This window comes from Carcharhinus amblyrhynchos, chromosome 4, assembly GCF_965287045.1.
Source record: "Carcharhinus amblyrhynchos chromosome 4, sCarAmb.v2.hapA, whole genome shotgun sequence".
In the NCBI taxonomy this organism is placed as follows: Eukaryota; Metazoa; Chordata; class Chondrichthyes; order Carcharhiniformes; family Carcharhinidae; genus Carcharhinus; species Carcharhinus amblyrhynchos.
The window spans coordinates 102,618,646-102,633,194 of record NC_137327.1 but is presented as its reverse complement, the minus strand read 5'-3'; the positions used below and the strand labels follow the sequence as shown (position 1 = coordinate 102,633,194).

At 39.0% G+C, this 14,549-nt stretch overlaps 1 protein-coding gene across 1 annotated transcript in view; it reads left to right on the top strand.

Annotated features, from left to right (window-relative positions):
- Nucleotides 1–14,549, top strand: part of chm (CHM Rab escort protein) — a 128,776-nt gene that overhangs the window by 49,746 nt on the left and 64,481 nt on the right. The window contains exons 7-8 of the mRNA XM_080187708.1: nucleotides 1,274–1,394; nucleotides 2,592–2,814. Coding sequence (XP_080043834.1) covers nucleotides 1,274–1,394; nucleotides 2,592–2,814 — 344 coding nt within the window. The remainder of the gene's footprint in view (nucleotides 1–1,273; nucleotides 1,395–2,591; nucleotides 2,815–14,549) is intronic.

The window sequence follows — 14,549 nt, the reverse complement described above, 5'->3', positions numbered from 1 at the left end:
CTCTTCATAATCCCTTTATGATTTTCTAAGTATCTTGCTGCAACTCCCTTAATAGATTATAGCAATTTCCCTCTGATAGGCTAACTGGCCTGTAGTTTCCTGCATTCAACTCCCTACTTTCTTGAAGCGAGGTGTTACGTTTGTGATTTTTGAATCCACTGGAAGCTTTCCAGAATCAAGGGAATTTTGACAAATCACAACCAATATATTACAGTCTCTGCAGTAGCTTCTTTAAAGAACCTAAGACTCAGGTCATCAGGTGTAGGAGACTTGTTAGTCTTTAGGTCTAATGTTTTTCCCAGTATGAACTTTCTATACAGAATACGGCTTTGCTGACAGTTATGAAATATTTCATTAAATGTCTGCTACCACTCCTTTATTGTCCTATCTTTTAACCTATTTCAGTTCATTTTAGCCAATTCTGTCTTCGTACCCTTGTAATTTAATATCTAAGTTTGGTATATAAGTCTTAAACCTAGACTTCTCGCTCTCAAACTAAATATAAAATTTTATCATATTATGATCACTGTTGCCTGAAGGCTCCTTTGTTTTGAGGCCATTCATCCTGTTTCATTGCTCTTTACCACATCCAAAATTGTCTGCTCCCTGGTTGATGCTAGAACATGCTATCTATGAAATGCACCCTGAACTCATGGTCAATTCTAAAAATCCAAACCATAAGGAATTACTCCTGCATTTTGTTTTTTAGAATTAAATTTCTAGAACAGTCCATAAAATTATAATAAATTAGCAACATTAAAATGAACTACAAGGAAATTATTAAAAATGATTGAACAAATAAACTGTACATTATGCTAGTCACGCTAATCTACAGTGGTACCATAGTTAGCGTGCCAAGTTTGTATTTTGAATAAGATGTAGATGTTTAGTTTAGGATTGAGACAGATAATTATGTGTTGCCTGAAGTTAAACTAGTTTATTGTTATTCTGTACTGCGCACGTACCAAAGGCAAGAGATGAATAGGCAAAAACATCTTTTTATTATTTATTTGGAAATACGTGTTAATTTCTCAACCCATTATTATGAAACCTATTTACTGGGTCAGTTCATAGGCATTAATTTTAGGATGCCTTAGGGAGCTGAAAAGTAATCTTTACACAAATGGATGGTTTACTGTGCCTTCCATCAGTAACTGCTGCGTGGTTTCTCCTTGTTTAATTTCAGCATAGCTTGCATACTCTGTAACCAATGGTTTGTGTTCTTTCTAAGCGGAAGTTCATTTCTTAATTTACTTTTCCCTCTCACTGCTAGGTACCGTGTTCGCGAGCAGATGTCTTTGCCAGCAAACAGCTCACTATGGTGGAGAAACGAATGTTAATGAAGTTTCTTACTTTCTGTTTGGATTTTGAACAACACCCAGATGAATACATAGGTACTTGCATGATCAAGGCCACCCTGTATTTTGAAGCTTCTGCTACTGTACTTTAGAAAGAGATGTGTTTATTTCAGACATTTTCATGTTTTGACATTATACCAGCTGTTATTTTGTATACTGATCCATACCTTCTTTAAGAATGTCAGTAATTATAGCATGTTGAATTACACACTTTTTCATGTTAGTGCTATCTTCACTGTCCAGGTATTTATGCTAATGTTATTTTGTTAATGATCTGCTTCATCTTAAAACTTTCCGAATTTACAATGTGCATATATGTCTGCTTCTTGAAAGATTTTTCATGAGGGGTATTCAAAGAAGACCGTATGACTCTCCAGTTTAATATTATAGCAATTCTTAATTTTTCATGCTGCAGTCCTGTATTCGTGATCACTGGTTTTACTCAATTAATGCTCAGGTTGCTGGCATCTCCAATGAAATAATTGTGCATTTGGGCTGACCTGCTTCCCTAGAAGGCCCACTCAGTAATTTTTTGAGTCAAAGAACGAAGAGAAGTACAGCACAGGAGCAGGCCCGTCAGCCCTCCAAACCATGCCGCCAAGATGCCCTACTAAAGTTTAAAAAAAACTTCTACCCTTACTCAGCCCATATCACTTTATTCCCTCCCTATTCATCTACCCATCCAGATGCTTCTGAAATGTTGCTTATGTGCCTGCTTCGTACTAAAGCTCTGGAGAAATTATTATTCTAGAATTAAACTATTTAAATGGCAGGCTTTGCTAAATTATTAAAACTAAATTCCAAAAATAATTGATTTCAAATAAGACATTTGAACAATTTAATTGTGATTGCTTTCTATTTCATTTTGCTCTCTGCTTTCCCATTTCTTTCTCCATCATACCCGCAATTCCCTCTAAGCTGTCAGCATCTATTTTGAAATGAAACAAAACGTCTTCAGTAATGTTAAATTTGGGCAATTTTTGGACCATTTTCTCAATTCAGAATTACTTCCTATATAAATTGATAAGCAGATGTGACAAGTTTACAGCCAAGCATTTGATGGGAAGGAGGGACTTTCATGAGCACCTCTTCTGTTTCTACTTAGTTTTTGCTTCAGATCTTTGAAAACCAGTTGTCGAAACTTGTTTCGCATTGCTCTTAAGTTGTGATATCAAATCTGAACATTAAATGGAACCCAATACAAAGTTTGTATTTGCTGTTATTAATCCACAGACTTCAAGGATGGTGGATTTTCAGACTACTTGAAGACAAAGAAGTTAACAGCAAATCTGCAGCACTTTATTTTACATTCCATCGCTATGGTCTCTGAAACTGCTCCCACCACAGAGGGCCTCAAAGCAACCCAGCACTTCCTACAGAGCCTTGGACGATATGGCAACACACCATTCCTTTTTCCCTTATACGGTGTTGGAGAAATACCACAGTGCTTCTGCAGGTACGTTGATATTGTTGTTGTTCCTTCAACATTGTAATTCTCAAGTTACTTTAATACTTCTCTGTCTTTTTATATATGCCTGTGATTGTCATAGTTCAACAGGTGTCTTAAGATTGTGAAAATCAGTATTTTTAAAAAAAGCTTTGGTAATGTTAAATTTGGCCAATATTTTTAGTTCAGAATTAAATTGTAAACAATAAACAAATATTATTGTATCATCTCAATGTATCTTCTAAAATCATTAACAGTTATAACATTGAAGGGAAGATGGCTAGGTATCAATAAGAATGAAACCAAATACAACTCTTTCACTAATTATTTTAACATTCTGGTTCATCAGTGTATTGCTGTGATTCCATACTAATTTTGTTGTCTGTTAAATTAATATACATTTATGATGTTTTGAAAATAACTCAAATGCTCAGGATCGTGTATTCTCTTTAACTGGAGCAGTGACTATGTCAAAAACTGTTGCAGCATTCCTGGATTCTGTTGTTAATCAGTAAATGCTAATGTGGCCGTGAAGTCTATAAAAACGAGTGGACTAAGTAGTGTTCCTAACAATGTGGTTAGGAAATTTCCTAACAATGTTTTCCCAACAATGTGGTATGGTACAATTTGAGCCCATTACCTACTCTTGGGCTCATTATAATGTGCCGATACTACCAGCTTTCCTGGTTTGGCAGAAGCCACATCTCAGAACTTTGATTCTCTATCTTTGGAATCTCAGTCTCCTTCCTGTACGTGGTAATTGTGCTCATTGATCTCTGTTTGTTTCTTTCTGCTTGCTTTTTGTCATGTCAGAACCTCACAGGGTTGATAGCTTTTATATTAGATCACTTTCTGTCTCTGCAACATCTGAAAACTGAAATGATGTCAGTCTTTGCTGACTTCATCACCAGCACCAAACATTTTTCCCAGGATAACCTATTAATGCAATTTAAACTTTGAAACTTTTGAAACATTGAAGCTTTTTATTCAAAAATGTTTAACATTAATCTATTTCTGAATGCAAAAGATTACTTGGTAAGACCTTATGCGCATCACTGTTCTTCAATAATGAAAGTATTTTAGCCAGTTCAACACTTGACTTCTGCATTGTTTTGAAACAGTAAAAAGTCTCTCAATGCCAGATTAAAGTCCAACAGGTTTATTTGGTAGCATGAGCTTTTGGAGCGCTGCTCCTTCATTATGTGAGTGAGTTATTTTGAAACAGGTAGAGGCCCCATTTTGCTTCCTGCGCTTCCGCTTCATTTTCTCCTCCTTGTGGCACTCACTCCAGTTTTTAACTTGATGTGAAACCCCTGTAGAGTTTGGTATCTCCAGTCTTCTAAGTACTGTTTAATGCTCAAAAGCCACATAATACATCAAAATCTTGTGCACTTAAAATCAGGAATGTTATGTGTGAAGAAAAATATTTGATGTGAAAATATTCCTGTAAGAAATTGTTGCTTTTAAATTTTTGCATATAGTGAATTTCAAGTATGCGAATTTACAAGGATTCCTCACAAAATGGGGGGGGGAAACGAGTCTCCAACTTTGCTGTGCCATTAGTAGATTGCACCAAGAAAGTAGTGTGTGGCCTAAAAATCAATTTCACACCAAGCGCCAAAAGGTTTGCAATTCTCCCAGGCTATTTCTCATGGCACAAACCAGGTCGTGCCCAGAAAAGGCATGATTTACATATTTAAAGTAGCAGTTAGATTTGCATAGCTGTTTGAATCCTGCCTTGTTCAAATTTTAACTGCCTTCGGGCATGGCACAGTAACTGCGAGAATCATTGCAATGGTTGCACCAGAGGGCTTAGGGGACAGTCAAGCGTCCGGTTGGTCAGGGCATGGCTGGCAGTGACTGTAACACTACATTTTGTGCTCTCTCGTTTCCTTCTCTATCTATAGTATTCTTTGTCTGTACAGCACGCCAAAAACAATACTTTTCACTATACGGTAACACATGCAACAATAATAAATCAAATCAGTGACCAGATGGGCACTGCCAGTGTGCCCAGGGCAGTGCTGAGGGGGTGTGGCCTGAATGAGGGTCATGCAAGGTGAGGTCGTGCAGAATGGATCACAAAGGCGGACGTGTTGGGGATATGTCGAGGGTCAATGTCGGAGTTTGGGTAGAGGGACCCATGAGGCACCTATCACTCCAAAGAGTGGCTGAGTGTGGGAGGATTGCAGCGTGGTGTGAGCCTGAGACGCCAGCATGGATCACTCCATTATTCACGTCATTATAACGCTCCAACATTTTTTGGGAGAATTCCATCCGACCAACATCCTAGTCGCAGTCTTAAAGGACAGTGTTTAAGCAAAACTGATTTTCCCATAATTTGGGGTATAAATTCAAGTTAGATTATTTTGGACATTTTTTGTCAGAAAAATCATAAGTTGAAACTCTGTGCATTGAATAAAGTACCTTTTGAAAGAAATTTTAAATATAAAAGCTAATGAAACTTAACATTCCCATGTGGTAGCGTGGAGTTTGTTTGTTCAGAAGCCTGGGGCTTGATTTTCCTATTGTGAACCACAACTTCTCTGGCGGGTCAGGTCAGGAGATGTGCGTGTCGGCCATTTCGCGGCTTCCCTGTGAGCTTTTGCGACTGGCACACATCTCCCAACCGGAAGAAAATGGCATCGCTGACAATGCGCAGAAGTCCAGCGGAAATGAGGTCAGTCATTTGACTATGTTTTACATATATTTTAAATATATTTTAAATGTGATTATCGGGGCTGGCGCAGAACTTGCCAGGTCCGATAGCATCTCTTACCCTGCCAGGAGTGCTTCATTCTGGCAGGGCTTAGCGTAGCTCCCCATATTAGGAGAACTCGTGGGACACCCCGCTGGAGTGAAGGGGGGCAATCGGGGCATCCTTGGACATGGGCATCCTGGCAGTGCTGTCCATGCCCAGGGGCACTTTGGCACTGCCTAGCAGACATCGGACAGTGCCAAGAGGGTGAGGCCTATTGTGGGTGGGGCCTAGAGGCGGTTGGTGGGTCCTGCTGCCACTCTGCATTGATATCGGTCTGGGCTGATGGGAGAGTAGTAATTGGGTGCCAGCAAAGAGGGAGACTGATGGATTGGGGCCACTGCGCATGCTCAGAGTTCCAGAGCTGTCAGACTCTGGCACAAATAGCACCCCCCACCCCCACCCCCACCCTCTGCGTTTTTAATGATATTCAGGATTGTGACCTCTGTGTTGCACAGAGTGGGGAATTTTAGGTCTGAAGCTACGCACGCACATGCACACCCTGTTGTGACCTAGACACTTTTGGGAGATTCACCACCCCTAGTTTCTAGTAACTGATCTCCATTGGCTGTTACTGATCCTCTGTGGCAGAAGATGGTATTGGTGCTAGAGCAGCTGAAGGAGTTCATGGTGGTGCTGGTGGACACTAGGGATGGCTCTCTGGAAAGAGCTGACACTCCCGCATACTGTTTTGCTTCACCAATGACATTGTGGAAAATTAAAAACAGTCGTTCCCTCTGCCAGCTCCATTCTGGCCATGACTTGGAAATGGAATGTTGGATCTCCTGTGGCTCAAAACAGGTGAAAAGGCTCTGTGAGCTGTGGAGGGCAATAGCAGTGCCTGTTGCCTGCATCTCAGCCTGGCTGAGGAACAACAGCATGAATGAAAACTGTCTTCGGTCTGATAAATCCACTGGACCACAGCCAACCTCCTTGCATTTGTTTCATGGTAGTTGGGCTGCAGGGCATTACAGGGTACTGGGCCCACCATGGTTGGACACTAGGTGTTTTCAGAATCTACTGGGCCACCACAGGAATTGAAGTGTGTCATTTTCGAATGCATCATAAGCTTATTGAGCTCCGCATCTTCAACCCTGAATGTGCAGGCCATGAATCTGAAACTCTCCAGCAAATGACCTTATAACAAATGTCGTGGTGTTATTTTATAATGGTTGTTATAATAAAATGAGGATGACCGAGTGTTTTGTTATTTCTGTTCAGTTTTAACTATCATAACAGTACAGAAAATACTTATAGCAAAATACTCATTTAATGAACTTGTATTTGGAAGAGAAAGAAAAGGGAAAGGAAGAAGAAAAGGAAACAACCAAGTGTTTTAGTAGTGTGTATTAAAATACTCATCTAGCTTATCTTTCAAATAAGATTGCATACCAGTGTCTAAATATTTTTATGATTCATGATTACTTGTAAACATTCTGACCATAAATGTTGCATGGCCTAGTTAATGTTTCAAAAATATACCCATTCGTGGCTGACTATAGCTTTGCTGGTAATAGCCATTCTTAACAAATAACTTGCAGGCCTCATGGGAGGTTTGTATTTCATTAAAACCGTAGTCTTTTATTGTAATTAGAGATTTGTCCATGGTTACACAATTCTACTGGTGTGGAGTTCAGTTGATTTGTATTTGCTTGATTTGCAGAGGAAGCAAATACTGCCTGATTCATAACTCCTGAAAATAATTTCCAATCCTTGGCATTTATAACTGAATATTAAAATTGGTGAGGTCTTTGCCAATAAATACAATCCCCTTTTAAAAAAAAGAGTCTAATGTTGTTTTATCAAGTAAATTTGTCTCAGTGGAAACGGTGTTAAAAAATACCTGATGAACTACAAGATTTTTTGAAAGTGAGGAGCTTAATAAAGCACGTTGAAACAGTTTTGAACTACTGGGAATTCGGAGATATTTCAATCTAGTTCCCAATGAGTCTTACACTGACGTGCTTTATCTTTCCTAGTATATACTGAATGTTACACCAATTAATTTGCTTTTTTTTTATTTTGAAAGAAAATGCAGATATCAACAGCTCGTAATTTGCAATATATGGGGATGTTGCCTGGAATTATTGCATATTCAGAAATACATATGCTATTTTTCTGAAGCTATCGTGCATTTTACAAATACATCTTACATGATTTGATTTACAATGGGGAAAAATATAGTTTGTGAAACATATGAGAAGCTGCTTAAAACAAGTTTGCTTGTTGTGTGTTGTGTATTGTGGATGTCATTTCCTTGAAATTTATTATAAACGTAGGTGAAGTTTTCATACAATCTGAATTTTGCAATTCATCTCTGAAATGTTATGGTGCAAGACCTCTAGTATTTTATCTTTAGTTTGCACGTCTTTGTAGGTGGCTTTGGAAGGCAACAGTTCCTAGATAGTAGAATTAGTTTTGTGCCCCTTTTATCCAGACTGGGCAGTTGATATGTTTGGGCGCAAGATGTTACTCATTTTTAGCTTTTGCAACAGCTGAGAGCCATAATGTGGGGTGGTGGGTGGGGGGACTAAATTCTCACCTGGCTGCTTTAAAATGTGAAACTGAGAATGGGTATGTAGGGTTTAGCATAGGGAGAGGTGACTATTGTGTTGAATTTCATGGGAATTAAGTTCAAAGTACTAGAAAATTGTACTTTCTAAGATCAGTCAATTTGATAGTAAAATCCAGTTCTAATCGGAGAGAATAACAATCCATATGCATTGCATTTATACTTGAGGACTGAGTAAACTTTTATTGTATTCATTTTAATCTATCAATCAGGAGCAACTGCTGAAGTATAGATAGATTGGAAAAATAATACAATCATCTCCATTTTTTATCACAGATCAATAAGTGTTGCAATTAATATCATAATGAAATTGATTTGTTGCATTATTTATTAAGATTTGACAAGACTATTTCATGGCACCATCCGTTCAGTCTGTTATATTTTTCCAATACCAGTACAAGGCAAGTACTCTACACTGTTTCAGTCAAACAGCTGGTGGAGTGGTTATATTTTAAATATTCAGATTTTAGTAAACTGCAAAGCAAATGTTAAAGACAAAAGTTTTACTTCCCAGCTATGATCAATCTTTGTCAAGTGTAGCAATACTATAGAAAAATAAAATATCTTGCGCAATCGCACTTCAGTGTATCATTTGCCTGCTGTTTTTCATTCTGAAAGAGCAAAAGTAGTTGTAATCAAATAATTTCCTTTTTTAATGCCCATTTCTCTGAAATTGGAAGCAACAACTTGTATTACTACAGACCAAATACTGAACTATTTTTAGCCCAGAGTTGGTTGGCTGTAAGTTCATAGGTACTAGTTTAGTCTTTGTGTGGTCACGTTCTTGACGAGGTGGATTGATTTATCAGGGTGCTGTCCCACAAAAGTCTAATTCAAGTTAACTGGCAATCATGCCATTTATTGAACAGCTATAAATGAGTGCATTATATTTTTTTTAAATTGTACAACAAGTGAAGAATTTACCAACAGAAATATACACAAAATGCCAAACATTGAGAGAACAATTTTAATAATAACAGAAACTGAGCACTTGTAATTCAGCTTTTTTGACCTGTTTTGGCATTGAACCTGGTATCTTGGTCAGTTACAGGATTACAGGTTTATTGGAAGGTTTTGGAGTGAATTTCCTCCAGATCGTGTGTAAATTTTTCACTAAGTCAGGAATTCCATATCCATTTGTAAGACACTGTCTCTGCAAACATGAATTCAGTATTACAAGTCAGATGTTTGCATCCTATTATTTGCTGACATGAAGGTATGCAGTCAGCTAAAATAGAGTGCAGTCAACTGTCTGGACATTAACAAATGCAAGTTGACATGAGCTGTGCTAAGGGGCGCAAAATAATTGCGTGGACAGGAGGTTAGAGACCAGGCCAAGAAAAAATGAAATCTAATGCTGATAGTGAATTTGGGAGAATAAGCAATAGCAGCAGAGCTCAGGAATTGAAGAAGTATCCTGAAGTTAGGGCGCAAGAACTTTCCAGAAGATAATTGGGAAGAACAGCTATAGGGAGGAGAGGAACCAAGTTGTTGGGAGAAATTTCAGGGGGTGGGGTTAGAGAGAGCAAATGGCAGTGGAAGTTTTTCTGAAGTTGAAATAGCAATGGAAGTTTTTCTGAAGTTGAAATAGCAATGGAAGTTTTTCTGAAGTTGTCAATGTTGCTCAGCCAAGATTGAGGCAGTGTACTGGATTAGACAGGATTTTTTTTTAAGGGTTAGGCATGAGAGCCATTGGAGAACAAATGTAGAAAATCAACTCAAGACGCTGTGTAGCAGTAATGTTTACTTTATTTTGAATTATGTCTTTCAATTTTTGATGTCTGCTATCTCTTGATTAGAGGGTGACATTTACTAATGGTTGTGAGTTGCTGACTTGGGACTTTACATTAACAGGCCTGTAGTTCTTTGGGCATATGTAGCAGGACATTCCACAAGATAGTGGGATTCTGAGTGTAGGACTTGCTTCCTTTTATTTTCTCTGCTGCCACTCCATCTCATTAGTAAGACATAACTCAAAGCGTGATGCAGCTCAATGGACAAGTTGTAACAATTCTGAATGATTGGTAGCAATCTGTTCCCAGTTATTAAGGTCAATACTGCCCAGCTTCAGAATATCTTTTGTGCATTTTCTTTGTCCTCTCCTGGCACATTCGCTATTTGAGAGTTCCAAAAATGGACCTTTGCTAGAAAGACAGCTTCCAATCACCTGAACCCAGTGTCGAGTCCATTGAAGTTGGTTTTGCTGAATGCTTGAGAAGGACGCTAGCATTTGTGCAGCCCTCTGATTGAACTAGGAGGATGTAGCAGAACAGTTGCTGATAGAATTTCTATAGTCCTCTTGTGTATCTCTGATATATAGTCACAGCCTTGCTGCTATACAGAGTGTAGTGGTGATATGTGCTCTATATATACCAGGACTTTCATTGACTTGCAGAGATCTTTGTTGTCAAATGTTCATTGCTGATGTTTCAACTTTTCACTTCAATCTCAATTGGCAGTAAGGTAATGACTGATATGAATTTGCCAATAGTCAGGAATGAAGTGATAGAATCATAGAAAATTGATGGCTGATTTCTGATCGCACTTAATTATTCCAAACCTTTGTTAGTTATTTTGTATTTGGGTCACTCATGATGCAGTCTTGTTCTTCATTTTTTTGGATATGATTTGAAATTGGGCATGGGGAAGACTACATTTTTGTGAACAAATTGAGTTGGTGGAAACAAAAGCGAAATACAGTGCTGGAAATCTCAAATATAGTAGGAATTGCTGGCATACTTGGAAGTAGTGGATTTGGCAAACAGTGCATCGGAGAAGTGGAGGTGAAATTTAATGTGTCAAAGTTTGAACACATTTTGGAATTAAAAATAGAAGGCAATCAACAAGGACCGAACAGAGACACCTCGGGTTCAAGTTCATAATTACTTGAATCATGAAAGCATATGGCATGAAAGGTGGTAAATTGGATTAGACTCCAACCTCCCTTTGTAATTCCCTCCCTGGAGAGTTATGGATGTTGCATTGTTGAGTATATTCAAGGCTGTACATAGATTTTTGGTCTTTCAGGGAATTGAGGGATATTGGAACAGGCATTAAAATGGAGTTGATGCAGAAGATCAGTTATGGTTTGTTGAATTGTTTTGTAGATTCAAGGGACCATGTAGTCTACAGCTTTTCGTTTGTGTTCTCCAGTTTTCATAGACTCGTGAATGTGTCCTTTTCAAATACATGTCCAATTCCATTCTGAAAGTTATTATTGAATCTGCTTCTACCACCTTTTAAGGTGGTGCATTCTGGATCATAAAAACTTGCTATGGTATTTGAATTAAAATCCTCTCATCCGGGTATTCTGCCAATTATAGTAAATTTATGTCTTCTGGTTTCCTATTCACCTACCTAGGGGTGGTGGTGGTAGCAAGATGAGCGGAGGTTTAATTTTAATGAGTTCAATAAGAAAAATATTTCTGTTAATTGGAAAATCAATGGCAAGATTGTCAGCTGTTTTAAAATACTCCATGGGGGCGAGGTATAAAAAAAATTCTGACTCAAATTTTCTAAAATATAGTATGGTTTACTGCTGTAGTTGGATAATGTTGTTTAAAGGGAATATGAATAAATCTAGAAACAATGGAAGATGCAGAGTTCATCAGGGAGATCAAGGCCAATGATTAGATTTGGATTGCACTGTCAGAGAGCTGTGGCAGACATGTTGGGCCAAAGGCCTTTCTGTATTGTAAAATTCTATGGATTGCATACATTACATACACCACACAGAATTTAACTCAGCAAATAAATTGTGTTCTTGGTTTTCTTCCTCGTGAAACAGGGAAGATGATTAAATTTACACTTTGACAGGATAGATATTTTCATCAAAATTGATCTTTGTACAGTTTTTAAAATAGTTGACAGTTACATTGAGCAGTACAGCATAGGAACAGGCCCTTCAGCTCACCAAGTCTGTGCCAACACAGCTGCCTCTCTAATCTAATATTTTCTTGCCTCTGCATGGTCCAGATCCATTTATTCCTTACCTATTTACATATCTATCTAGATGCTCGTGAATGTTATTATAGAATCTACTTCCACCACTGCTTCTGGCAGCTCATTCCAGGCAGTCACCACCCTCTGTGAAAAACTTGCCCCTTGTATCTCTCTTAAACTTTCTCCCCTCACTTTCAATCTGTGAGGCCAAGTAATTGACCCTTTGACCCTGAGAAAAAGAATCTGACCTTCTACTCTATCCAAGCTTGTCATAATCTTGTAAACCTCTAAGGTCTCCCCTTATCCACTGAAGCTCCAATGAAAACAGTCCAAGTTTGTTCAACCTTTCTTCGTAGTCCATATCCTCCAAACCAGGCAACATCCCGGTAAATCTCTTCTACATTCTTTCCAGTGCATCAACGTCCTTCTGGTAGTGTGGCGACCATCATTGTACACATTACCCCAATTGTGGCCTAACTGAAGTCTTTACAGCTGCATGATTTTCCAATTTCAATGTTCACCATCCTGACTGGTGAAGGCCAGCATGCCATACAACTTCTTGAGCACCTTGTCCGCCGGAATTGGCGTCTTCAAGGAACTGTGGATCTGCACACGTCGATCCCCCTGTATGCTAATATTTCTAAAGGCTTTACCATTTACTGTATACTTTCTTTCTGCAGTTGACCTTCCAAATCATTTCACTTCACATTTGTAAATGCGATTTGGAAAGTCTACTGCAGAAGGAAAGTTTATTATTGTGCTGTTTTTAAGGCTGGTGGAATTTGTTTTGGTTGCTATAGAAGTTGTTCAGAAGGGAAAAGAATGAGACCTCTTCATCAGAATCCTTATCTTTGTATATAAAGGAAGTAATTTGTTTTGACTACTTTGAGATGTAAACTTTATTGATTCAGGATTTCCTTTCAGGATCATGTCTGTTACATTTCCCGCACTTCTGCTTTCATCCCTTCATCTCCCTTCCAGGACCAAAGTTTTCTCTTGTCCTCAGCTTCTACCCCACCTGTCAGCCTCTGTATTCATAAATCATACAGTGCAGAAGGAGGCCATTCAGCCTGTTGAGTCTGCACCAGTCACAGTCCCACCCAGGCCATATCCCCATAATCCCATCCGTATACCGTAGCTGGTACCCCAACACTCGGAGGCAATTTAGCATGGTGAATTAACCTACACATTTTTGGATTGTGGGAGGAAACCAGAACACCTGGAGGAAACCCGCACAGACACGAGGTGAATGTGCAAACTCCACACACACAGTCACCCAAGCCAGGAATCGAACCTGGGTCCCTGGCACTGTGAGGCAGCAGTGCTAACCACTGTGTCACCGTGTTGCCCCAGATCATTCAACAGATCAATTTCTCCCATTTCTTGCAGCATGATGCCATCACCAAATACATCCTCCTTTTCTCTTTCAGCATTCCAAAGTGACAGTTCCCTCCATGATACTCTAATCCCCTTCTCAGACGTTGCTAGTACTCTATTTTCCATGGCATCTTTCCGTACAAACGCAGGAAATGTTTTTACCTCCTCTTTCTAAACTGTCCACAGCCCTAAACATCTCTTCCAAGAGAAGCAGCAATATATTTGTACTACTTTCAATCTTGTCCACCATGTTAGCAGCTCATAATGTAGTCTTCTCTATATTGGGGAAACCAAGTGCAGGTCGGATGACTTCTTCATGGGACACCTGTTCAGCTTGCAAACAGGAGCTTGAGTTCCTGCCTACCTCGCATGCTGACATTTTTCTTTGGAATTTTCCAGTGAAACTCAGTGATTCTTGAGGAACAGCACCTTGTTTTTTATTTGGGCTTTACAGCCTTTAGGACTTGGTGCTGAGTTCAGAAATTTCAGACTGTAATCTCCATTTTGCTGTTGTCATCTTAGCATGTTTCTGTTTTTCTCTCATTTTCTGCTTGCATCATTGAATCCCTACAGAAGGAGGTTGGTCAGCTCATCGAATTTGCACCGACATTCTGAAATAGTATCTCACCTAGACCTATCCCAGGAACCCCGCACATTTGCCATGGCTAATCCAACTAACCTAAACGTTTTTGGACTGAGAAGAAATTGGAGCATGTGCAGAAAACCCATATAGATAGGGGGGAAAAAAAATTCTCATAGGCAGCCACCCAAGGCTGGAATTGAACCCAGGTCCCTGGCAACAGTGCTACAAGTCAGCAGCACTTTTGCTGTAGGCGCATCTTTTGTTCCTTTGTTCCTTTGTTTCTTTTCTCAAACCATCCCACTGTACCATTTTCTTTGATCTTGGAAGATGAACTTTCCTGTTTTTAATCCCTCCTTATGGTCTTAGTCTCACTCATCCTTTGAACACAACCTATTGCGTTTGTTACTTTCCCCAATTCTGATGAAAGATTGCAGGTCTAAAATGTTAACTCTATTTCTCTTCAGCGCAACAGCTTGCTGAGTATTTCCAATGTTTTATGTTCTTAAATTTCC